Source organism: Leuciscus leuciscus (genome assembly GCF_965113295.1).
Source record: "Leuciscus leuciscus genome assembly, chromosome: 20".
NCBI lineage: Eukaryota > Metazoa > Chordata > Actinopteri > Cypriniformes > Leuciscidae > Leuciscus > Leuciscus leuciscus.
Genome location: NC_138744.1, coordinates 36,856,851 through 36,884,350, shown reverse-complemented (window position 1 = coordinate 36,884,350; position 27,500 = coordinate 36,856,851). Strand labels below are relative to the sequence as shown.

Sequence of the window (27,500 nt, the reverse complement as noted above, 5' to 3'; positions counted from 1 at the left end):
TCACGTCTCCTCGCTGCCCGAACAGCATGTTTCTATTCATCTTCCCTGCTTTCTTCTTTTTCTATTTTAATACATTCCACTTAAAAAAAAAAAAAGAAAAAAAAAAACCTGAGATTCTTTTTCATTAAACCCAACACTTAACACCTTAATAGCCCTGGGCAACATAGCGCAGAAATTGTTTTGATTGTTATAAATATTCAAAAGATGAAACCATCTGTTTTTAAATTACAGGTACAGCAGCTTTATCATTTTTATAACATGAGCACTTGGGGACTCGGAGGTTTGGAGGAGGGGGTTCGTGGCTTCAACAGAGGACGGTTATAGATAACTTCAGCAATCCCCTTTACAAATGATCCAATGCATCTTGAAGCAAACGCATGGATATGCTCTCAGAAATGAAGTTATGCATCAAGAACCATTTTCTTTGTGACTATAAGCTTCTTTAAAGGTTATTTTACATTATTATAGGAACTTACAACTGTTCTCCTTTAACGTCATATAGAACTTTAAAATGTTCTCTATGACATAGAAATTCAATGCAGAAATTAATATGGAGTTTCAAACTATATGTGAAGATCATCAAATGGAATTAAAAAAGGCTCGATGACATTGTATGGAACTTAAAAGCATTCCCTTTTGGCATGTTAGTTTTTCTATAATATCATATGGAGTGTTTTCAAAAAAGGAATTTAATATGGAACTTGACGTCTGCTTATGGCATAATATGGACATTTAAATTGCACTTCTATGATTTCATATAGGCCTGGTTTCACAGACAGGGTTTAGATTGAGTCAGGATTAGGCCTTAGTTTATTATTATTTTTTATAAATGTGCCTTAGAAGAAAAAAAACCGATGCATCTTGACACAAAATAATGGCACTGACATATTTTAAGATATGCTTTCAGGAAAGACGGCTTTTAGTCTGGGAAACAAGGGGATGGAGTTTTCAAAAGTTCACAGATGACTTCATATGGAACTTTAAAATGTTCTTTATGACGTGGTGAAATTTAAAATGGTACTATTTGATATCATGGAGTTTGGAATTTAACCAGACTATGACATCATGTGGAACTTATGGCATAGTATGGAAATTTGCTCTATGTTTTCATATGACATTATACAGAATTTAAAGTCCCCCTGTAGTCAATGGTTTTATCCCTTAAAACTCATCTTCAATCACCAAAATTACATAGGCTATTTAAACATTTGTTCCTTAAAAAATAAAAATCCATGTCGAGAATGTAACTCGACACCCTTGCCTCATTTAGTATACGCGGTTCTATGAATATGCAAATGAGCCCCGCCTCCATTTTAATTGTAAAAAAATTCAACTTTGTTTTTAATTGTAAAAACATCTAAGTTCCATATGAGAACTATTTTTATGCATTTGGCAGATGCTTTTATCCAAAGCGACTTACATTGCATTTCAAGGTACACATTTACATTCTCATCAGTTCTTGCTTTCCCTGGGAATCGAACCCATGACCTTGACGTTGCAAGCGCCAACGCTCTACTGTTTGACTACAGGAAAGCTAAAGATCTATGGCATGAACAGCAACCTCCATGAACAGGTGCAGACTTCAGCCAGAAGAGGGTTAACCACATCACTGTGTACAATGAGAAGGACTATTAACCTTTACTGCCAAAGCTCATGCTGCTGCAGAAATGAAAAGTGTATAACGGTCTCCGAGATGAGGAGAAGACCCTCTCCAAACGCACCAGTGGAATATGCATGCAGACAGGAGACATTTGAAGGCCAACCGGCGTTTTAAATGTCACAGCCCTCTTTTAATCGCTGATCTGAAACCACAGTCATGGTGGAAGACAGCGAACCAGCAAACTCAGCAACTAACAATAGAGGAGGAACAAAATCACACGCGATTTCATGAGTCATCAATGATCTGTTTGAGATCCACGCTCATATTGAGTACAGTTGACACAGATGTTGTGAGAATCTGCGTTCATTAATCACTCGTCTCACACCGCACATCTCCCGAGCCCCGTACGCCACCACAAACCATGCAGATAAACACCTCCGCGCACCGAGCGCCAGGAGCCATCAACAGGTAATGGGACGAGCCTCTTTAGAAGATAACCATCGAGAGGCCTTATCTGAGCGCCCAGGAAGTCCGTCACGCTGCGATCCACATAAAACATCTATTTGACTTTCCGTCACGGGAGAGTCGCACAGAAATGCGAGGAAGGGAATCAGCGTTCGCACTTCCTCCTTACGTGGCATCTTTCAGTCTTGTGTGTTGTGTTGGAGAGGTCTTTTAAACAGCTTAATTACAGCTTCTTTTCCATCCACTCCGTGAGAAAGGGCCCATGTCAAACCTGTAAAGATGGCATTTGATGGCTATTTGCTGCTATGCAACTCCACAGCTGCTCTTTCACACACACACACACACACACACACACACACACACACACACACACACACACACACACACACACACACACACACAAACTCTTTTGTGTCGGTCGTCTGAGGGGACACAGGGGTTAAGTTTGATCACGGGAAACATACGACGGCTGATGAGCGAGAGCAAACCTCCCTGAGCAATTCACTTTTCTCCTTTCTTTAGCGTTGCGCCACAAATCGGTCTGACGGCGGTCGGATTATATTGTGCTGAAAACAAAAGCATTTTGTTTTTTAATTCAGGGCATCTTTAGGCCAAATACACAATGAACTAGGAACAGGTCAGGATGGCCAATTAATCACCCAACAATTAACTAGTCGATTGGTGAGGTTAACTGGTGAGATTGTCCATTTTTGTTGCTTTTAGATATTTTTTAGGTCCATGAAATTTAGCATGTCCACAAAGTTTTATAAAACTTTTAATAATAATACTAATAATACTAATAAATAATACTAATAAATAAATAAAAAAAATATAAAATATAATAAAAATTATAATAATATATTTATTATATATTATATATATATATATATATATATAATAATTAAAAGTCCTAATACTTTATTAGGACCTCCTGAAAAGTTGCTAAATTTATCCCACAAAAAATAATACTAAAATGAATATCATTATCAATATAAGGAATAATACCAATATTATAATACAATAAAATTTTCACAACTTTTACTTTTAAATGTTTTAGCGCGTTGACTTTGAGAAGTTTCTAAATTCATCCCTGCTGACATAAAAATAATACTAACATTCAAATTCACAACATCAATATGAATAAAAAAATTATGTTTAATTTAGCGCTCCGCTTAAAAGGGGATTACATTATTTTTTATTTGAACATTTTTTTTAGTGTGTTGACCTGAGAAGTTGCTAAATTCATCCAAAATTCATAATTAAATATTCAAATAAAAAAAATACTACAATTTAATTACAATTTAATTATCAACATCATTATTATAAAATTAAACTAAAGCGCCTTTCCATAGCACAAGGACGCTTTACAGTAATGATTTCATGACAGTTTAAGTCATGGAAAAGCACACACATTCATGCATAATAATTTTTTCTCCATTGTCATCTCAGTTTCAGCTTCTTGCACAATGAGTCGCATTTAAGTCAAATTAAAAGTAATTCAACTTTGAAAAGGGCAGTTTAAAAACTCAACATCCCACATGAACGGCACTATAAGAAACAAGTCTGGTTGCTGTATGACAGACCCTCATATTTATATAAAGCTTCCTTTAAGAATGATTAGCCAACTAGTCCTCCATTCAGTTCACCGATTAGACCACACTAACCCGAAACATGCAGCACTATTCACAGTCCCCTTCTGCTAACCGAAGTGGCGTACTTCTCCTCCTGATTCTCCATTCATTAACCTTTTCAAGAGCAGGGATTACCGTTGGAGAATCAAGGAGACACTAATCCTATAAAAGTTGGCGTTCGTTCTTAAATCGGCCAGATCTCTCCAACTCTTCCTGTTCGCCTAAAAGAAAGGTCACCTCTACTAGGTTACCAACCAAAGACGCGCCTAACATGACGAGGCATCCTGGAAACAACAAAAGCAGAAAGCAGAAAATGTGAGCGGACTGTAATTCAGTGTAAGTGCCGGGCCGCTGCTCAGAGGGAATAGCTCACATATGGACTGTAAACAGAGTGATTAGAGAGATGTGGAGCGGCCCAGCCCCTGCGCTGCCTGAACAGCACCCTGGGACTCTTTACACCACACACACACACACACACACACACACACACCTGCAGGTAGAGAACGGGCTTCCCTGAGATGAAATGCACTACGACTGTGCCAACACACACAAGCTGAAACACCCGTCGTCCCTTAAGCATTTAAACAGCGGCTCGGCTTCTTTAAACACAGGCAGTTTTAAGGGTGAATCTCATGGAGATGTGTCCGGGTCACATTTCAGCCACAAAAAATAGAAATTTAATTTACAATATTTTTTTTTATTAAGCACATTTTTAGGATCTTAATTTTTTTTACATATAAATTCTCATTACTGTAAAAGTCTGGAAGTTTTACGTCTCACTTTTTAAAATAATCCTGATTTTTCTTAAAAGTGATTTTGATGGACTTTTCATTACTGTACATTTAATTTTTTAAAAAACGCAGTATAAACACGGTAAGAAAATAAGGCAACACTTTAGATTAGGGTTCAATTCTCACTATTGACTAGTTGCTTATCATGCATATTACTAGGATATTGTCTGTTTATTAGTACTTATAAAGCACATATTAATGCCAGTTGATGAATAGTTGTAGGGGAAAAAAATACTATGGAAGTCAATGGGGTCCATCAACTGTTTGGTTACCGATGTTCTTCAAAATATAATCTTTTGTGTTCGGCAGAAGAAAGAAATTCAAACAGGTTTGAAACAACTTGAGGGCGAGTAAATTATGACAGAATTTTCATTTTTAAGAGAACTATTCCTTTTAATCTTACTCAATACCTAAACTTAATTACAGTGGTGAACATTTGAAGTGGATCAAAACCTTTTATCAAAGTTATACATGCATTTTGAACAATACTGTACTTTACTAACTATTAATAAGCATTAATTAGGAGTTTATTGAGGCAAAAGTCATGATTAGTTAATAGTGAGAATTGGACCCTAATCTAAAGTGTGACCGAAAATAATCCCACCATGCTTTATGAATAATTTGAACGTTTTGCATTGCCGTAATGAGAATTTAAGCTGCTTAATTGTCATTAAAATAACGCAATAATGCAAAACAGCGCAAACGAAAATAGGCTTAATTTTCCATAAGCACAATACAATTCTTTGGTTTTTAAGGTTAGAAATGACACGTTGACAGGTTTTCGTGAGATTCACCCATAACAGTTCACAGCTTGTAATGCATTATCAAGATCATTGTGATTCGCCCATTGTTTAGCCAACAATACTCGCATTCACAACGGCTAGCAACAGCATCAAAATAAAGTGCATTAATCTACAGGCACGACAATGGCTATTGATTTGGATTTCTATGGCAATTCTGTCCATTTCCACTCTATCAAACTCTGGGCATTTGTAAAAGGGACACTTGCAATCTTGGCAACTAGACGTGGAAGGCTCCAGCACCTGTGATAAGGGACATTCTTTTGCCAGAGAGCTCTGGTTCATGTCTTTGAGTAACTCCTTGAGCGCATTTCTTACTGTAGAGTGGGTCCACTGCTCTGGAGGAAGGTCTTCCAGTTTAGGACAACTGCAGGAAGAGATAGAACAAGAGAAAGAGAGATGGAAAGAGTGAAAAGAGAGAGAGAGAGAGAGAGAGAGAGAGAGGACAGTGAGCACTGGGCTTTGCTTCTCTGCTGCAAGCGTCCCTCTAAGACAGACAGATTTCATTTGGCGCATGAAGCAGATGCATCTGGAGTCTCTCTCTCTCTCTCTCCTCTCTCTCTCCTGATTGTTCTGATTAGTTAATTACTTTATACAACACATCTGCTGTATTGATGCATGAATTATACATCAGCTGCATGCGGCGACTATTATTTCACGTTACTTCTACCTTCCTGCCTTGATGTGCTTGCTGAAACAATTTAAGGTGTTTCCAGATATATTTAGATGCTAGATGCATTAAAAATGACCAGCATCTAAACACTTTATCCAGTATTTAGACGAGCATAAAAAAAATAAAAAAAAATAAAAAAAATGCACGACCAAATCAATGGAGAAAACACAGCTGCATTCAGGGTGTCATTAATGAATGCTTGTTCAATAGGACGCAATAAACGGCAAGCTGCCAAGTAAATATCGCAACACCGATGTTCGACGCCAGCATGCAATGCAAATTAAGGATGAGGAGTGTCATTTCCGCGCCACCAGCGTCACCAAACGGAACTGCAAAAACAATGACGGGTTTCTAACAGTCTGCAAATGATCCGACAGACAGATGGTGACTTTAACTTAACCAGTGGCATGAGCGATGACCAGAGTCAGACAGGAGAAATGATTTTTGCAATGCTATTTGGTAATGCCAGTGGTGTAAAGATGACACACGACACCTTTAAATACACATCCTTGAATATAAATGAAGGATTCATCTTTTTTTAAAAAGCGCAATACTGATGGTTTCATAGTTCTTTGGAGTAATTGGATGAGAGGTAGTACTGCTGTAATGTGCAATTAACACATCTATGTTTGCATATAGACACACACACACACACACACACACACTCAAAGAAAAGGAGCGATCTGATCCGGCACACCTTAAAGTGTGAGACAGCCACAGAGCCTCTGGAGACACACAGATATACATGGATGTCTACAGAAAGAGGAAGAGGTGTGTCTGTGTGTGCCCACAGCAGTGGCTTGTGGGAAATAAAAAAAACCCAGCCCTGTTTGTGTTGTGGGTACAGTAGATGGGAAACACTGACCTGTGTAGCTGGATTTTCAGCGTGACCACATGGTACACATCCTGCAACATGTCCGCCACTGTGGCGTCGGGTGCATCCGTCACGTAGGAAAGAGGCACGGGGTTCCACTTGCCCACCTGAATCAGCCCTGCGGTGAGGAAACACCATTTACCACACGCAGACACTCGCACGACAGCACACAGGAATAAAACACTGCATTTTTCACTTTTTTCGGCTCTACTAGAAAGGTTTTCATGCTTAAGGCCCCGTTTACACGAAGGGAAGACGCAGATATTTCCCTGCGGTTTGGCCTCTCATTTACACGAAAACCCCCGTTTTTATGACAGAAAACGATCATTTCTAAAAACTCCGGCCAAAGTGGAGATTTCTGATAACGCCGGTTATGTGTTGCCGTGTCAACTGGGAGAAACGGGGTTTTAGGTTCTGAAACGTCACATTATGCGCCAGAAAATGCTTAAAGGGATAGTTCACTTTGAAATTTAATTTTGGTATGTTTTAGCTTACCTCAAGGGCATCCAAGATGTAGGTGTCTTTTTTTCCGCAGTAGTTTCAATTTTGATATTTTTAGGTCAAACCGTTCTTGTCTGTCAGTCATATAATGCAGGTCTATGGTCACTGTCTCAAAGAGCATGCACAGAGTCCAAATTAAAACAATTCCCCGTCGTCCAAATTAAACAATTCCCCATCGTAAGTACACATTGATGGCCTAAGACACGAAACGAGCGGTTTGTGTGAGAAAACGAACAGTATTTATATCGTTTTTACCTCTTGTACACAGCCATGTCGAAGTGATCTGATCTGACGTGTGCGCAGACTGGTGCATAGATATATACACACTAGATGTCGCCTTGTCTACGGCAGTTCATTGGAACGAATGTCTTTAAGGCGACATCTAGTATATATATATCTATGCACCAGTCTGCGCACACGTCAGATCAGATCACTTGGACATGGCTGTGTACAAGAGGTAAAAACGATATAAATACTGTTCGTTTTCTCACACAAACCGCTCGTTTCGTGTCTTAGGCCATCAATGTGTACTAACGATGGGGAATTGTTTAATTTGGACGACGGGGAATTGTTTTAATTTGGACTCTGTGCATGCTCTTTGAGATAATGACCATAGATCTGCATTATATGACTGACAGACAAGAACGGTTTGACCTAAAAATATCAAAATTGAAACTACTGCGGAAAAAAAGACACCTACATCTTGGATGCCCTTGAGGTAAGCTAAAACATACCAAAAATTAATTTCAAAGTGAACTATCCCTTTAACGTCATGTGAGCGCCCTATGTTTACAGTTTGTTTGGGCGTTTTTTTTATGTTATTCGATGTTATTATTGAAAACAAAGTGGGGGAAATATTTGTTTCTCTAAATACTAATGGCCTTAATGTTGATTATTTTCCTCATATTCTCCATTGTTGCGGCTCCTCTCTTCCCAGTGTGTTAGTAACGCTCTGTTTAGTTCCTGTCTCTATGAAGCCCCGCCTTCTGAAAAGCACACTGTGCTCTGATTGGTCGGCTGGAGCAGTGTGCTGTGATTGGTCGAGCGCTTCGAGTGTGTTTGGGAAATGTCCCGCCCCTTACCATAACCCCCAGTTTAACACACTACTAACTAACTCAACCAGGCCCCGCCCCTTTATTCTGCGTATTAATTATTTAAATGAGGAATATTGTGACGTGTTCGTTCCCGGAAGAAACTCAAGACTACAATGGAGGAGTTTCAGGAGTTCAGAAACACTGATATAGAGAAGAACTCTATCATGCTCAAACAGCAACATTACACACTAAAGAAAGAGGACCTATTATACTTTTTTGCACGTTCATCTTTAAGTTAAAAAATAATAATAATAATGTGGCAATTATGGTACTTTGATGTGTCATTTAATAACCATATTCAACACAACACACTTAAAAAAATACCATGTTATTACCATTATAGTACCATTATGTCTTAACCTCTAAACCTAGTAAGCTGACAATACACAGGCAATCTTCTTAATGCGGTAAGCATCGCATACATCTTTTGTGGACAACACAATCCCATAATACACTGCAACAACATTAATTAAAAAATCTAGACAAGACGGAAGGTGAAGTGAGAGAAATGCTGGCATATTTTTGTATAGTATTTTTATATACAATACCATTCAAAGGTTTGGGGTCGGATTAAATGTGTTTGAAAGAGTCTCTTCTGCTCACCAAGGCTGCATTTAACTGATTAAAAATTCAGTAACAGTGAAATATTATTACAATATAAAAGTATAGTAAAGTGTAATTTATTCCTGTGATCAAAGCTGAATTTTCAGCATCATTACTGCAGTCTTCAGTGTCACATGATCCTTCAGAAATCATTCTAATATGATGATTTGATGCTCAAGAAACATTTCTGATTATTATCAGTGTTGAAAACAGTTGAGCTGCTTCAGATTTTTTTCAGGATTATTTGATAAACCCAAAGTTCAAAAGAACTGCATCACTTTTAATCAATTTAATGCATCCTTGCTGGATAAAAAAAAAAAATATATATATTTCTTTTGAACATTAGTTCTGAGCATCATGTTGTGAACTTAGCAATGTTATAATGCCAAACTCTCACCATGTTTTAGATCAGTGCTTTAAAATACAAAAATACAAATACAAAATACAAAAATACAAAAATACAAAAATACAAAAATACAATTGTATTTTTATGATAATACCAGGGTACTTTTTTTAGTATGGGGTTAAAGAAAAGCTTTCACCCTTTAAAAAAAAAAAAAATTCTCAACCACATGTTGTCTTTCGACTGGCACTAAATGAAAATAAAAAAAATATCCAGAAGATCCAACGAAAAAAGAAATTATGATGGACAGCCTGCAATAAATTACAGGCTGAAGGCTCCAGCTCTTAAAATAGCCCCCAACTCCATAAAGCGAGCAATTAGAAACCGCAGGCCCACCTCCACACTCGTTCCCATTGAGAAAAGTGTGATTACAGAGAGCAGGAGGTGCACCTGTGTGTTCCTCTACCCACAACCCCCCTGACCTCGGCATCAGGTCAGCCCGAGAAAACCCAGAACAAGCCAACAAATCACTCCAAAAATATCTCAGTTTAGCCTCCAAAAATATCCGAGCATCTGCCCGGCGTTCGATGACTCACGGTTCTGATCTAAACGCATGAAGAAGAAAAATCACGTGCATGTTCTGGAGACATCGGTGTAGTGAATGCACTGGTGTTTAGAGTGTGAAAGCATGCCGTACCTTTAGCCTGAGCAGCCGAACTGTGCGAGTAGCCCAGGGAGAGCAGGGCCATCTCGATCAGCTGGTTGAAGAGCATGTCCTTCCTCACCAGAACGAACTCAGCGTGCTCCTCTTTACTGTCGAACTCGATGGGGCTCTCGTAGTGCTCCACCACACAAAACACTGGCAGCATGTTACCTACAGACACAAGAGCACGCTTTACACTTCAGCCTCGCGGAGAGAGCTGCTGAAACGCCACACATTATCACCAGCAGTGCTGTGTGTGCCGCACATCCAGCCAAAAATGCAAATGCAAATAATAAACGAGCTAAAAATAAAGTTTGCATTTGCTCAAGGAAGATGCCAAGTTGTTGCTAGAGAGTTCTGGGTGGCATTTTTTTTTTTTTTTTTTTAAACCTAACCCTAAGCGTGAGCAATAGTTACATTCGCCTAACCTCTAATTATCAATTGATTATAATCCGCTGTAATGGTGTTAAAATAAAGCAGCATTGTAACATGCATAATAAGATCAGAACGCAGAGCGAGAGGAGATGGCGTCAACGAAACAGCTCTGCTATTTAAACGTGTTAGCGCACTGATAGGTTAGGGCTCATCGTGGGTTTAGAGCTTTATTTATTGTTAAGGTGCTCAAAATCACATTAGAATACTTCTTCAGGCAGATCCCAGAAGCCTTCCCATGATGCACTGTTCCCCATCCACCGTATTCCTGACGAGCTCACTGCGTTTATGGGCGGCACTTCCGGTTTGGGGAACTTCCATTCAAAAACACTGAAACTAATCATTTCAAATCATAAGATTGCCCTACAAATAAAGCTGATCTGTGTTTGACTCAACGAGATATCAGATTTCTTTCACGTTTTATTTAACAATAACGTAACACTTGGTATTTTACCGTGACATGTTATAACAAAGCATATCTATGGCAAGAGCTCTTCTCAGTCGCTGCTTTCTTTTCCTCGTGATTATTTTCTTTTGCATTCCGCTGTAATATTATGAAAAATGTCAACATATCCTGCACATTTGTGGTCTAACTCCCGATTTAATGTACGATATATGCCATTAATAATTCACTGGAATGCACGAAGAATCTCTCTCTTTCCAGGTTTGTTTTCACAGGTAAATGCAATTTATAATCTGTCAAAATGACTGAAATCACTTTGAAATAGTGTCACGCAATGCTGAAGTAAATAAAAAAATATTATTTATTAACCGTGCGATTTTGCTGTGGAAATATTCACGCTTTTTGGGGTTATTTGATCTGTTGAAAGTACCTTTTTGATGCTTTTATATTTTTAAATGTCCTTTTAAATGTTCAATGGTTGAAGGGTGAGTAATATAATGTAATCTCAATGTACACAGTTTAAAAAATATATATTATTGCGTCCATAGAGCGAGTCTTTCACTGATTGTTTGCAGAAGTTACACCCATAATTCGCGCAAAGCGTCATGGGGGCGCAGGAATAATGTGGACAGCCTTGAGGTTTACGAGTCTGTGTAAACAGCGCGCCGCTATCAGGGAAACAACGAAGAATCTCCGTCCAAAGCTGTCATGTGTTCGGGTTTACTGTGCAAATATCACATAATACCAGCCAGCTGCAACACTCCGGTGATGAAATTTCAGGAACTTCATGATCTCTTGGACTCAGGATCTTTATTTTTACAGGGTTTAACACAGGCTGGGGGGGAATATCAACGTCTTCTATCCGGGGCAATCGCAATAAATCATATCTCTGCTCCTCACGGTCGCAGTTTCCCAAGAATGCGACCGTTTTCAGGAAAACAATCAATAAATAGGGGTATAATCATAGGCAGATGCCAGGGAATGTGCTGAATCGAAGCTTTTCCATTTTTAATAGATAAAGATCTAACAATAAAGACTGCTGTGTCGGTTCATTTCGGGATCAATACACGCTTTGTTCCCAGAGAGCTGAGAAAAGCCCATGGTAAATATTATTCAGCTAAAACAATGAATACAGTAGCTACCAAAGTTCAGCAGGCACTCAGCAAAAGTTCACTATTTCCCATAAATAATAATAACGGTTGTCCAGAGAGCTGTAAAACACAGCAGAGGAACATGAACTAACACTAAATGTGTTACAACTAAAATATCTCCCCTTTAATTGTACACAGCAAGTGTGTGTGTGTGTGTGTGTGTGTGTGTGTGTGTGTGTGTGTGTGTGTGTGTGTGTGTGTGTGTGTGTGTGTGTGTGTGTGTGTGTGTATATATATATATATATATATATATATATATGAAGAGTTCAGATGCTAAAGCCTCTAAGTGCCATCTGAAATTTTCTTCTAGAATGATCATTTTTATCAAGCTCATATATTTAAGTTCAATAATGTCACTTAAATGGCAATGCAAATGACCTATTAATTGTCATTAAAGTGCAATAACTGAACTTAAATATACAAGCTTCATAAAAATGATCATTCTAGAAGAAAATTTCAGATGGCACTTATAGGCTTTTGCATCTGAACATATATATATATATATATATATATATATATACACACACATACACCCATACATATACACATATATGCATGCATGTATATACACATAGCAAAATGAAGCATCAAAATCACCAAACAAATAAACATAATCAGGATTTAATTTACCAAGAATTTCAATTTGAAAAGATTTAATCTGACATAAACAAACAGTGACTGCTTTCTGAAAATGAATGCAAATATGCTTACAGTGCTAAACATATCCTCAGAAATGTTGCTGGCTGGCGATACGTAAAAAAAAAAAAAACGCAATCTACTTTGCATCATGCAGGGGTTTTGGTCCTGACCATCAGTGGCCACAACTACAACAGGTTTCTGAGCGATGAGCTCCACCCATCGTGAAATATCATTGGTCCAAATGACCTATTCTCATAACTGTGCATTAAACATCATATTTGGGTGGACAGACGAATCGCTTCTCACTGGAATCTAGCGGTGGAACGATATATCGTGTCACTATATATCGCAATGCAAAAATACAACAATATGTATCGTAGTGATAATATAGTTATTAATAATGTATAATAATGCAATGGGGGAATATTTGTGGGTCCTGATAATGCCATATGTCTGATGTTACCAGTAAATGTGGCCTACATTATATACAAATATATCTAGTCTGTGATAGAGATCAAGCATATTCATCTAAAATAATTCTGTATTTTCAGCTTCAGAATCATGAATATTGTTATTATTTTGTCAATATCGTCCTGTGAATCGGGTTTCCAGCACCGAATCCAAGCCTATTCATTTACACACACAATGTAAAACATAATTTAGCATTTTAATCACCAGTAAATGTTTTGTTAACCTTTTATCATATGTCTTGGAGTATCGCAATAATATCGTATCGTGATACTTATCGAATCGTGACATGAGGGTTTCGTTACACCCCTACTGGAATAATTTGGACTTTAAATACTAGTTTTAGTGTCAGTATTACATTAAACTACTATATATAAATGTTGAATATAATGTATAATAATGCAATGGGGGAATATTTGTCCTGATAATGCCACATGTCTGATGTTACCAGTAAAAAGTGTCCTACGTTATTTTGAACACATCTAGTCCGTGACAGAATTATTTTAGACGAATATTGTTTTCAGAATCATGAATATTGTTATTCTGGTGTCTCTACTGTCCTGTGCGTTGGGTTTCCAGCACCAAATCCAAGCCTATTCATTTCCACAACCACAATGTAAAACATAATTTAGCATTTTAATCAGCAGTTCATTTTTTGTTAACCTTTTATCACGTCTAATATCGTATCGTGATGCGTATCGAAAGGGTATCGTTGCACCCCTACTGGAACCGCGTCCCAGGACCCAGCGGTAAGAAAACGGCAGCTCACCCCTCTTGTGGCAGGCCTTCAGGTGATGTCCGGGGGGTTTGAAGGGCACGCCGGTGAGTTTAGCTCCAGTGCTGCCGAGACGGGACCGGCCCAGAGGACTTCCGTTCTGTTCCAGACGGGCCAGTTTGGCTGGAGGAGCCTTGGTGTCGTTCAGACTGTTGACCATCTCACAGTTCTCCTTCCCCAGGCATGTTTCGCTGAGATGCTCCATGGTCCTCAGCTCCACTGCTCACTGTCACCTGAAGAAGAAAAGAAAAGCAAACAGAGACGTGGCGTTAGGACGCTGATAAACTTTTACTTCCATGCAGTGAACAGTTCTAAAGATTACTGAACCATGGAAAAAAAAGAAGAAATTGCAACATAAACTGTGTCTCTTCCATGTACTGAAATGTCAAATCAAGCCTAATGTTACATGGCATTTACAATGTTTCATGCAACGATCACATTCCCATTCTTAAGAGCATGTATTATGTATGTCTAACCCACTGCAGAATCCCATGTGAAGAGCAAAACAAGCTAGTTTTTGTACAGTCGCATTAATGAGTCCACTTCAGCGATCAGCGCACCGTACAGCGAACAAGAGGAACGGGCTGTGAAATATTTAGCGGATCAGATCTGTTAGTTGAAAAGCTGACGGCTCTAAAATACGAGTGCAAGACACACTTCTCCATGGAAAATACAGTGTGACGGATTTTGGTCCTGTTTAATGATCCCCCAAAAAATAAAAATAAATAAAAAATAAAAAAAAAGTTTTCTTAAAATGTCTTTACAAGATTATAAGTAAAAGGGACGTGCACCTTGTTTCAACATTGCATTCACAGTCAGCATGACAGACGGGGTTAGATTTCATCAAACAGGCCAAACAAGACATCAGACATGCAACAATGAATTCCACAGCACAGATGAACTCGCGTGACCATGGAAAAACCAATATAACAGGTATAGAGGGTTTAAAAAGATGAACTCTGTGCACTTTTATGGATTTAATGTTCATTTCATAAGATCAATGCAAACACTCTAATAGTAAAAATATGTCTACTTCTCCTGAACCTTAAAATGACTTGTATTGCTGTAACCTAATGCAGATTGTCATATCACATAATAATTCTGCATTTCATTAATAATGTGCATGTTACATTATATGTTTATAACGCAATGAAATAATATTTAAAAAATAATCTAATGCATACAATATATATATATATATATATATATATATATATATCAATATTTTTTGTAGACTTAAAAGAACGACACATAGCCTACTTTAAATAATTCCACAAAACAAAGAAATGAGAACAAATCAAGCAGCTTCACTCACCACTTTAAGACGAGCATATAAAGAGCTGTGGATGAACAGCGACTTCAAGTTTTGGCAGGAGGAGCACAAACTTCACTCGAATATCAGTTTAATGTCAGCTATTGTATTCTAAAACATCCAAAACTTCCAGATCATCCACACCACAATGCCTAATATCATATGCCAAGTCATGAATTACCGCGGATAATACATTTAGAACCATACATACGAACGCAAAGTACTTTAATATGTGATCAAATCTTTTTTTTTTTTTAAACGTAGATGCATCAATCCTAAATGCAACGATCTCCGGTAAGTCTATTGAGTTCAATAGAGTTTACCATCACATCCACCATCCGTTCTGTGCGCAAAATAACGCAAAAAAAATAAAAGTAAGCATCGGCGTTCCCTACACATCCCACTGAGCTTGAACAATGCGAGGCTGTAGGATCAGAAGCTCGTCTCCTCTCAGGATCATCTGGCCGAACAACAGCACGAAGACATCGAGTCTCATCTCGACACATGCGGACCCGAAGCGGCTCTAAAAGTGCGCGATACACTCGAGCGTCGAACGAAACATCAGAGCACGAGAAGATTCCTGACGCGCGTCAACGCTACATTGTATCTTCCGCTTGTTACATTTGTAAGATTCGCGCTCGGTCCTTTTCTTTCTGTTTCCCTTCTCTCTCTCTGTGTGTGTGTGTGTCTCTCTCTCGCTCTCTCTCTCTCTCTCTCTCTCTGGCCCATTAAATTATGAGTTGCATCGGCTCATCCCTCCCTCTCCGCGCGCCTGCCGCTTCCCCTCATCCCTAAAGCTCCTAAACGACGCGATTGAAGACTGCTTTCGGGAGCTCTCGCTGTCCTGGAGGATGAAGGCGAAAATAAAGTAAAAGTGCCGGAGAACGAGGATGATGATGATGATGATGGTGATGGTGGATTTCCGCCTGCACGCGCGCAGGAATTTTTAATCAGCTTGATTAGAGTGAGGCGGTTCTGCATTTATTACTGAATAACACACATCTACACACACATCCTGTACACACACACACACACATACAGGATGCACATTAATTTCTGCATGACACAATAAAATCAGTTTGTATATTTTTTTGTTACAAAATAAACGATCTTTGTTTGTGTACAATGTTGATTTTGAGCCCGATGTGTGTGTGTGTGTGTGTGTGTGTGTGTGTGTGTGTGTGTGTGTGTGTTGTTGATCAGCTGAATCGGAGGTAGAAGGCAAACGCGAATGATCATATGAACGAGTGTGATGATATTATAGCAGCTTTTCTGTTTTTAAAAGTTGCAAAAGAGCCTCAAGAGTACAATATTTCTTATAGCAAAAGGACACGCCATCTGTCAGTGATGCTGGTGCATGACACACGCGCGCGCGCGCGCACACACAGACAGACACTAAAACACACACACACACATACATACACACACACACACACACACACACACGTGTGCAGGTGACAGCAAACGTCCAACCATGAACACACACACACACAGAGAGAGAGAGAGAGAGAGAGAGAGAGAGAGAGAGAGAGCGAGAGAGAGAGAGAGAGAGAGAGAGAGAGAGAGATCTAGTTTCTGTAAATATAAGCTAAATTGATGCACGTTAGTAAAAATTAAAATAAAAAAGTTTACAAAGTGATGATTTTGAGGAGACTGTGCAGTAAAATAATAAGTGCAGATTATATCTGATCAAACTTATAAAATGACTTAGAATTTCAAGCATTATTGATTATTAATAAAAACTCTTAATAATTCTATTTACATCAATACAAGAATAAAATAATTCTCAATCTTTTTTGACTTTCAAAAAACATGCCCATAAAAGACAATAACTTGCAGAGGTATTATTTATTTTCCCAGCCACACTGAACTTGTGTTTGCAGAAATAAAAAACACAAAGATGTATAAAGACAACAGTCAGGCAGGTTTATGTGTGAGGGTCAAAGGTCGTTTGGAAATGATTTTCAAAGATCTGAACTTGCTGTTGTGGACACCATGACGACATCACATCGTTTAAGCTCGACTTGTGTACTGGATAAATAATGAAATATTACCAGAACAGGAGTAAGACCAATCCAGAGGGAGTCCAATTCTGTACCTGAGTATTCAGGCGAATTATTTAATTGTTAAAAAATGACTGCATTTATATTTATCTAACATGGATACTTTGTTTCTGCTACTGTATGTTATTGTAACACATACACTGTTTATTCCTTGAGATTAGCTTTGGTTTAAAAGTAACCAAGCGCATTCCTTTGGCAGAATCAACAATCATAATGACTAATCGGCCTAATAATTAATGACAGTGAAGACAGTAAAGGTTTTAAAAGCAGGGTGTGTGACATGTGTAGACATGAAACTAAAGGTGATAAAGCTATATGAAATCAGCAGAGCAGAACTAGAACATGAAGTCTCACTGTTGATAAAAACAGGAAACGTAAGAGAAGAGCGATGGCCAAAAGAAGGTGGATGCATTCGCAATACGTATCACACATTCGGCACACGAGTAAATGTTTCGTTAAGGTTTTTTTAAAGTTAAATTTGAGTGCATATCAGTGCATCTGGTGTGTCACAGTCACAGGTACAGCGCTGAACACATTTCCGGCACTGAAGTGAGTTTGCCGAGAGCTTGTTTTTGCTGTCTTTGGTCCTTGTGAAACACACTGTACAGCGACACGCTCAGATTAGGCCAAAACTAATATGACCAGTCAAAACCAGTTCATTCAGTAGATTCACATTCAGACAAAAAGCACAAATATGCAATTGAGGCTGTTTTCTAAAAACGATGCACAATATTCATATAAAATATACAGTCAAATTATTTCTACCTGATTTTTAAGTTGATTAGAAAAAAAAAAAAAAATGCGTTTCACGGTTTTATCTCTGCTCCCACAATCCATCAGTGGCTCACAGAGGGATTGTGCAGTCGCACGGTTCTGCTTTTATTTGCAGCCGAACGAACGGAGGAACGAACGCAGTGCAAGCGGAGCGTGGCGGCCATGTTGATGTCTCCTCTGCTCTCGTACAAGAGCATCACACAATCTCTGCCGGCCTCGCCAGGAGGGTCCTGATGCTGCCAACAGGTGCGCACACTGCCAAGAGCCCTGGCACACACACACACACACACACACACACCAACCCTGACATACAGGAGGGCATGCAGATTCACACAGCAGAAATGATTTGATCAACTGTGGATATAGTTCAGCTCTCGCCTATTTAAAGAAGGGTAAACACAATTGAAGAGTTTAAAATGCCAACATGCTCAGGGCAAACTTATATGCGAGTGCGTTAAAAAATATATAATGCACAATGTACAATAAAAAAGCAATGCAAAAAAAAAAAAAAGCACTTTAAAATAGAAGCTGTTTTTGCGTCACCTGACACTTTCATTGGTGCAAACTATTGTTTTGGTCATAATAATATAAATAAACAGTTTTATCTAAGATTTCCTAATTTGAAACGCTCAATTCATATGACATCAGATGAAATATTTAGTTATATAAATCACTCTTTTTTTTTTTTTTTGGCAAAAAATAAACTGACTACATTTGATTAAAAATGTAAAAAAGCAATTCATAACTCTTCGAAACTCTTTTTTCCCCCGTTTCATAGCATCCAAAATATGTTGCATTGTTTACTAGCCTTTTTCCATTTATCCCGGAATAGCGACACAGTGTACATCCGAAGTTCTAAACCCATTATGACAAGAAGACAGCGCGGTGTTCCTCTCTCTAGCTGTTTATCACTCGGCACATTTCACCAGCGCTGTCCTGAACGCTCGCTCGCGTAGGTGTTGTTTAGTCTATGTGCTTGCCACTTCCGCAATGTTAAATGTGCATTAACAAGATTATTTGAGGTAGTGTTATAAATCAGAGCCAAGAGCATCTCGGCAGTTTGATAACACACACAGCATGGGGTAAGTCATCAGTGCCCACCACACACACACACTGCACACACACACACTCATCAATGCGCAGGCAAATGGGCAGTACACAAATCTACATTAAAAACACACATTTCCTGGAAACACCAAAACCTGGAACTCATTACAGTCTCCAAATATTGCTTGCTGGCACATTTCACACAGAATGTTACTCATGCATGTTAATACAGTAGTTTGTAGTTGACTGTGCATGACTCCCATGACTTGTAAGTAAGTGTATTAAATTAAAATAATAATAATAATAATAAACATTGACTTATTAGTCATGTCCATAACTTTACATGTTTAATAGCTTTACAAAAACACTACGCTTTAAAAATGTCTGGGTTGTTTGAGCCCATCAAATATGGACAAACTCAACCAGTGGGTTTAAAAGCTTAATTTAAACATGTAAATGAACGGTTGGGTTCATATTTGACCCAGACATGGGTTAAAACAGCTCAGTGTTTTTTACAGTGTACACTGTAAAAGTCCCCCTGTGGCTTCCTTGCACCTGTCAGATAAAGAGCGACAGTCTGATCAGTGAAAGCGTGCGAGAGCTTTTGTGGGATCCCGAAGTCCGGCCGCAGACGACAACAAAAAGATCCTGCTCTTTGAGACTCCCGACGGAATCCGTATCAATTATTTAAAAACAATTACTCCCTCCACGCGCACAAGAGAGGCTCTTTATCGGCTTGTTTATTCCCTGCTTTTATCGAATTATAAAACAAATCCTTCATCTAGCAATCAAGTGAGATCAGTTTCAAGGCCTGGGAAATGAGTTTTCTGTCACTGCAGTGGGGCAGCGTCACATGATACAATAATTAGCCTTCTAATTTCTGCCTCGTGGATTGCAACGTATCAACAATTAATAAAGTTAAAGCGACAGGGAGGGGAGAGGCGGCTGTGAAGCTCTTTGTCCAGGCTTTGCTGAGATGCCCACGCAGAACTTTTAGCAGAATTGCAACGCCCGTCATTCACAAAGCTCATTTTACTATGCTTTCAGTCATCAACACCAGTGCAGTGCTCTCGCCCGCACACTTCTGCCCTAAAAATAGCCCATTAAATGCAGCAAAAGTTTAGTAATAAGTGCATATAAGTTTTGTGGTGTGAAAGGTCATCAGGTTCAAACACACACACACACACACACACACACACACACACACACACACACACACACACACACACACACACACACACACACACACACACACACAGAGGGATATACACCTGAACTAAAACGCAAACTTCAACTGCATCAGAGGCCTGATGACAAAAGGCAGGATTTGCAGCGTTTTATCAATATACCTCTTCCCTCTCTTTTTAGTGTGTGTGTGTGTGTGTGTGTGTGTGTGTGTGTGCACGACCAATCAAAAGCAACAAATGAAAAGCCCTTGCTTCTTTTCAGTTTACTACACTGCAAAGGCAAAGATTTGTATGGCGTTAATCTGCGTCCCACCAAATCTCTATAAGTGCATGTGTGTGTGTGTGTGTGTGTGTGCACTGTAGAAGAGAGTATCTTCTTTAATTGTTTCTTGCGAGTATGTGGGTGGGTATTAAAACCCTGATCTTTTGCAGTATGTGCATTCCTCTGATACATACTGCTGTCTTTGTGTCGCTTTACCAGAACAAAGGATTCGAGAAAACCTACACAGATCGGATAACGACAAGCATAGAAAGAGCAGACAATAACATCAGATCAAAACATATGGAGTGTCTAAATTTAGGTTATGCGAAATTTTAAAAGGTGGCTCCGAGTGCATATTTCAAATTGTATTAGTGATGCTTCTGCGGAGAATGATAATATTGCTCTTCTGATTTTACACAAATGTCATTTAGCCCGAGCATGACCAAATCAACATGACGCACTTTTGACGCTTTGTCCTCTGAAAAGATCCGGCGACGATTCTTAAAACCAGATAAAAGCAAGCAAATACATAAATTTAAAGAGAGAGAGAGAGAAAAAAAAGAGAGTTAGCGCTTGAGGAATTAAACACAAGATGATTTTTTAGCACAACCGTCAAATCGCTCCTGATATATGCAAATGATCTTGAAAAAAAAGTTGCTAAATTATTTTGGAGTTGCATGTGATCGTCTGCTTGACTCAGAGCTCAAGTATGCACAAACAATCCTTAATTTTTCCTTTCTTCTTCTCTTCTTTTTTTCTTTCACAAACTGGTTTGAGCTTGTCATCAAAAGTCTCTGATTCATTGTTACCTTTCCTAACTATTAGAAATCATAACAGCTCTTTTCCACAGAGGGTGGAATCTCCAAGCAGCCACATATTAAAAAACGAGACAGACCTCTTATTTGCTGGCGACAGTCTAATAAATGCATACGCTGGCAGCTAAACAGGTATTTACCGTGCTCTAACCACAAGTATAATTCTTCTCTTTGCTGAGCTGTTATTTCACCCTAGCGTTCATTACCGCCGCGGTTAAGACGATTAATGCTTTTACCCGCTCTTGACTTCACTACAAGAATCAGACACAGACCAACCAAGAAGTTCTCCATCCGGGAGGAGAGGAATCCTCTCTTTTAGACGCAGGCGACGGGAAAGCTCGTGCCTTGATTGCTGTCACTTACAACAGGACAAATCATGCGAGACGGAGTGGAAATAATTCATCAAGGACGAGTTGCCTTGATTATCCTCTCAGGTGATGCTGAAAATAACCGATGCGGCGTGCCGGATAATTGGTCTCGAAGGGTCGGGAGGGCGAGCGGTGTGTGTGTGTGTGTGTGTCTCACAGAGATGCACCTTTGGTCACCGGCAGGTGAGAAGTCGCATGATCTCGGGTTCAGAGAGCGGTTTTAACACTCTTTGTTCTCCGACTCTTTGGACTCTGACAAATTGCAGGTCATTTACAATATGATATTACTACTCTAACATCCTGTTGCTATTCAGTGTGGCGTTCAGGGCCTAACCGGCATCGCTCTCGGTGTGTGTTAAACACACGTCTGCACGTCGACACCTCTGTTACTCAGAGTCCGTCCGAGCGTGCCAAACAATGCAGAGATTTGGGACACAGATATGAATCGAGGCTCGCTTATCATATCAGGGAGAGTATCTGAACAACAGCCAGCCGTGGAAATGGGGTTAGGTGATGCCAATAAAAGTGCTTAACAACTTTCAGGTTGAGATCAAGAGGGCCCACACGGTTTCACATCGGCAGACTGTACTTCTCAATGTGACACCATCCACGAGATGTAAGAATGAAACAAGAGTGAAAAACCTGCATAATCGCAGTGACTTTGATGTCGAACAGCACTTACAAGAAGCAAACCTGACGCTGGCAGGAAGAGCTCACGAGCTCTGTTCTCAGAAACACTGACCAGATCAACCACACTAATTCTACCCCAGATAAATAGAGTAATCTCAAGAAGAATAACCTCGTTTTCACCACACTGACCTCCTAATGAGGGATCAGATAAACCCTGCACTACAAACGGGGTTGCGTAAAAGTGTGTAATATTTCAGTTTAACTCTACACAGTCCGTATTATCATCACGCTTTTATTTCCTGCGTTAATTACATGCACATCGTTTTGCAATAATCTCATTTTCACAAATACGGCACCTTGCCCACGAGAAACTGTGCTGAACGTCTTCACGAGATCATGCACTTCCTAAAGCTGCTCTTCATCAACACAGCATAATAATAGTAATGCATGCTTGTCACTCATAACCATAACAGTAATGTACATACATTTAAATGCAGCACTTTGTAACATAATTTATTCTATCACACCCCATATAATTGCCAATTAAGAGCAGTAGATATGAATTTAAAAGCACACAAATATATTTTTTATTTATTTTTTTCAGAGCCTAAATACAAGTAATTCGGGTCAAAAATAAGTGGAAATGCATTAATCTCAGTTGTGAATAATTATTTGCTTAGTGCTAAGCTCCTGAACACACAATGATCTGCTTGTGTCTTAATATACTGACAGTAGATTTTACAAAACAGATATAGATATAGACAAACATGCATTTAATGCTGGCTTAATATGATACATTTATATATATATATTTGTTTTTACAAATATTGTGCATCTGAATCTTCCCTAAAGTCATATCTGCTCATCTTTATTTCTCTGCATGTAAATGCATGTAAACACTTGTCATGTCTGCATCTGAAACAGGGTCCTGACCACTACACTGTCCTATAAAAACTGCGATATAAAGTTCTACATCACACCAGCTTGCAGAAACACAAATCAGTGTGAAGCAATTCTCTGCAGGCTGAGAGTCAGTTTTATTTAGAAGCATTTAGTCGTATTAGTCATTTCATCTTATTTAGGAGCATGTCTGTCTCTTGACTCCATAAAATGGGATTTGTTTCTCCTTTTTTTTCCTATTTAGATCTTGTGCACATGAATGCATATAAATGCAATCCTGACCAGCGGATTGTGTTTAAAACACTCTTATAATCTGGAGTTGTGTGGTTATAAATCATTGCATTTGTCAAGACACTATTAAAAAAATGAACTTCTGCCAAAAAAAATAAAAATCTACATTTAGAGATGTATATAAAAACGCCTGGATATCGCTGAAACCTGAAAGTATGAATGAATGATTTTCCTTCTTTCGTTATCAATTCTTTATCGTGCAATCTATTGATAAGAGAGGGCAGCAAACAGATCTGACTGTTCGTGAAATATACAGCAGCTTTGCGTTCGGAGCAGATGCTCACACACATCGAGAGAGAGAGAGAGAGAGGGAGAGAGAGAGAGAAAGGAAATACTACAATACCTTAGAGAAGTTAGTAATCTCCTCGAATGCTCTCGTTTTCCATCCAAAAGTTGAGAAGGCTCGTTTAACTTGGTCCGGGCGTTGAGAGATCCACAGCTCTGCTCGCGGATGGAGATGGAGGTGTCCCTGCGCGTACCGCTGGAGTTGGGAGCGCACGGACTGCGCGTAACGTGGGCTGCGGTGCGGGATAGAAGCGCGAGGGAAGGGGGAGGGTTCGAGCTCGAGGAGAGGGGTGTCAGGTAAACGAACCGCCCCTCCCCGTCGACATAAGACGATCTGCCAGCTGTGGCGCACCGCGTCTTCTTGCCCCACTTTGATTTTTGGAGCGGCGCGTCTCCGTGCGCGCTCTCCAGGGACTCATCCACTTTCACACTCAGCCATTCTCATATTTACACACCACATGTTAAAATTGTCAGGCAGGGGGACTGTATAAAATTATTTAAAACTTGCCATCCACAGCCACGGTGTGTTTACACTTCTAGTCATTTGATTTTATGTGCGACTTCACACACACACACACACACACACACACACACACACACACACACACACACACACACACACACACACACACACACACTCGCGGCTCTCGTGCATCTTGATACGGGATCACAAGAAAACATTTTTTTTTTTTTTTATGAGCGCATTTACTTGTTTATAGATCAATAAGTTTTCAATTATGCACATGCGTGTGTGAGATTGAATTTCAACTGAATTTAGAGATCATTTTTATTTATCCGCGATGCGCATTTGAAGCGGATGTTGATTTTCAAACTAAATATCATATATTAATTTAGTTGTTTTGTCGCTTCAGTGAATGTAGATGTTGGTTATTTTTAAGTTTTAGCCTACATACTGGAATTTATCCCTCATTTCTCACTGAGCGCTGATTTATTAATTTGTCCGTTTGTAATTATTAAATGTTTTTTACACACTAACGCGACAATTTATGCTATAAAGTTGTAATTTTTAGCACAACTTAAAGACGTTTAATAGTCTTTTATTGTGAATTTAAAAAATGTTTTTAAACATTTACTTGCATTTAATAGGCTACACGACATGTTTCAAACACCTGTTTAAATGCGGTGAAAACACACAGATCTGCCACATGCATATTATATATTTTAATATTCAAGGCGGAAAAGGAAACTTCGAGGTGAACTGTAGCTCTGCGGGAGTTTTGCACCAGATATGATGATGATGATGAGAAAGAGTCCTTTCAAATGTGAGTCATCCGACACAAACGCTCACGTTATTAGAAAGCTTTTACAGCAGAGCTAATCTGACATTTATTCGACAGTGAGTAAACACACATCAGATACCAGCAGATTTCCAGTAGAGCTTCAGCGCTTCCTTCCTTTGATGAAGAGGAAATAATTACCGCCGCACAGTTCGGATTCTAAAGACAAACTTTTGATTTTTGTTTAAAGAATTCCAATTCTAAACATTCGAATTAGAACGCCAGTGTTTCATTAGGTGTGAAATTCCTCTAATTTTCCTTCCACACACAGAATAATGTCAGCATGCTTATTAATTACTGTAATGCAAACATGGATTGAAATCATATAGAGTTTATAATGATGCAACATGCGGAAACCTTGAATGAATAGTGCAGACCAGAGAGTGTTGTAACGTGACCACCAGACTCCAGAAGTGACAGTACAAGCTCTGAGTCTCTGAGAATTTTTTTTTATAAAGGGCACATTTTTTTTCTTTTTTAAAGCACTGACTTTGATATATAGCTATCTATCTTGTGATTTGTGATCATGCTGATGCATGTTAAATGACAGAACTGGTAACAGAAGCGTTCTGCTGGGTAGATAAACTAAACAGGCCTATATGCTGTATAAAATTATATGATCAATAAGTTGGGACAAAATGTTTTTACATTGCTTTCTCTCATCAAAACAAGCAATTTTCAACTTTTATATAAGTTATACAAGATTCAACCTTTTTTTTTTTTTTTTTTTTTTTAGTTTAATGTATTTTAAACATCCAAGTTGATTGTACTTAAAAATTTAAGGTGGCAAAAATTTTAACACCCAGCTCTATATCTGTGGATTGCAATTTTAAACAAAAATTTTAATTAATAAAAAAAAAAAAAATGCATGCACAAATTCTAAAAGATCAGTTGTAACAACAGCCCTCTTTGTACTTGACACTAATTTACACGTTTTTAGGATGAGCAGTGGATTTCAAAACGACTTTGTTTCCTAGCAGACACAAAAACCCTGAGCAAAATGTGTTCCAACGCTCCCCGTTCTCACCTTCACAACCCTTCGGGACGTGGCGAGCATCACCTGTTGCTACAGAACAAGCTCAGGGGTGTTTGTCCATATATGTTTGTGCATTCGTCTGTTTGTTGCGGTATTATTGTCATAAGAACGGAAAGGCGGCTGCTATAGTGTGCTATGTTTAACTTCACATCATGGAAACAAGCATCTGTACATTTCCAAAAAAAAACACTGACACCTCGGACTTGATAACTAGGCCAAAATTTACATAATCACAAAGGAAGCTGTGTTCTAAAGCCATGCAACATTTGTGTGTGTGTGTGTTTGTGTTTGTGTGTGTGTTTTTTTTTTTTAAATAAAGGGGATTCATTTTAATTGAATCAATCAATGAGTTACTTTTCAACATTTTAGTGAAATATTAAGAACTTCTTATCGTTAGAGCCGTTTCTTGTCATCATCAGATTGTGACTGCTTCTCAGAAAACCTGCCCAAATCGTGGCTTCGGGACTCCACAAAAGCCATGATGGTTTCATTTATCATTGGCATTGATAATTTTCATGTTCTCTGTATGAATCACCGTCACACATTAGTTTCAGGGGAGTGATCGCAAGTGGGAGAGATCAGGGGAAATTCCTTGAGTCTGAGATAGTAATATGAAGAGAGGAGAGAATATCTGACACTGCAGGATTGGCTTTGGATCATCATCATCATCATGAGGATGAAGAACACAGGAGGACGTGCTGTTCTCCACAGCGGCCACAAGAGGGCTTCATGAGCGCTGGAGACAAACACTGATCAGCTTTGATTTACACACATTCATCCAAATCAGAGAGCAAGCGGATAGTTCTGGTTCTGGATGCTGATTGGATAGTATCAGTCATGCTAAAGCACACAATACAGTAGCAGTTATGATGATGAGAAACACATTTACAACAGTTATTGTGTGCATGACTTGAGAACAACTGTTAACTTCATAGAGAAAATACATTTTTAGCAAAGACACACAAAACTTTAAAGACCTTTTTTCACACAAATAATTAAACACACACACACACACACACACACACACACACACACACACACGATGATGGTGAGATCGGCTGCTGTCAGACTCCTCGATCATACACAAATCTCACTGGATTATTACAATTAATGGCAAAAGGAATGTTTGGAAATGTAAACTGATATTTCCAACTGATACTAAAGCAAAAGATATGAATAACTGGCCTAAAACTTTTTTGTTTTGTTTTTTTTGGTGAAAATACTAACGTGCCTAAGACTTTTGCACATGTACTGTGTGTGTGTGTATATATATATATATATATATA

At 38.8% G+C, this 27,500-nt stretch overlaps 2 protein-coding genes and 1 long non-coding RNA gene across 10 annotated transcripts in view; 1 reads left to right on the top strand and 2 right to left on the bottom strand.

The window, feature by feature from the left end:
* LOC309484019 overlaps positions 1–9,199 on the top strand; it is a 45,787-nt gene extending 36,588 nt beyond the window's left edge. The window contains exon 2 of the long non-coding RNA XR_014200710.1: positions 9,104–9,199. This is a non-coding gene — a long non-coding RNA (uncharacterized lncRNA). The remainder of the gene's footprint in view (positions 1–9,103) is intronic.
* satb1b (SATB homeobox 1b) overlaps positions 1–24,152 on the bottom strand; it is a 67,502-nt gene extending 43,350 nt beyond the window's left edge. For 2 of the 8 annotated variants that reach the window (XM_082150076.1, XM_082150079.1), the window contains exons 1-5: positions 15,262–16,675; positions 13,941–14,179; positions 10,073–10,249; positions 6,826–6,952; positions 5,606–5,654 (exon numbers count right to left, since the gene is read on the bottom strand). In XM_082150076.1, coding sequence (XP_082006202.1) covers positions 5,606–5,654; positions 6,826–6,952; positions 10,073–10,249; positions 13,941–14,151 — 564 coding nt within the window. In that variant the 5' untranslated portion in view covers positions 14,152–14,179; positions 15,262–16,675. Of the gene's footprint in view, positions 1–5,530; positions 5,655–6,825; positions 6,953–10,072; positions 10,250–13,940; positions 14,180–15,261; positions 16,676–18,903; positions 19,212–23,938 lie in introns of those variants that run through there. The other 6 variants (XM_082150073.1, XM_082150074.1, XM_082150072.1 and 3 more) reach the window with 6 other exon arrangements.
* efhb (EF-hand domain family, member B) overlaps positions 1–27,500 on the bottom strand; it is a 106,658-nt gene that overhangs the window by 35,832 nt on the left and 43,326 nt on the right. The window lies entirely within an intron of this gene.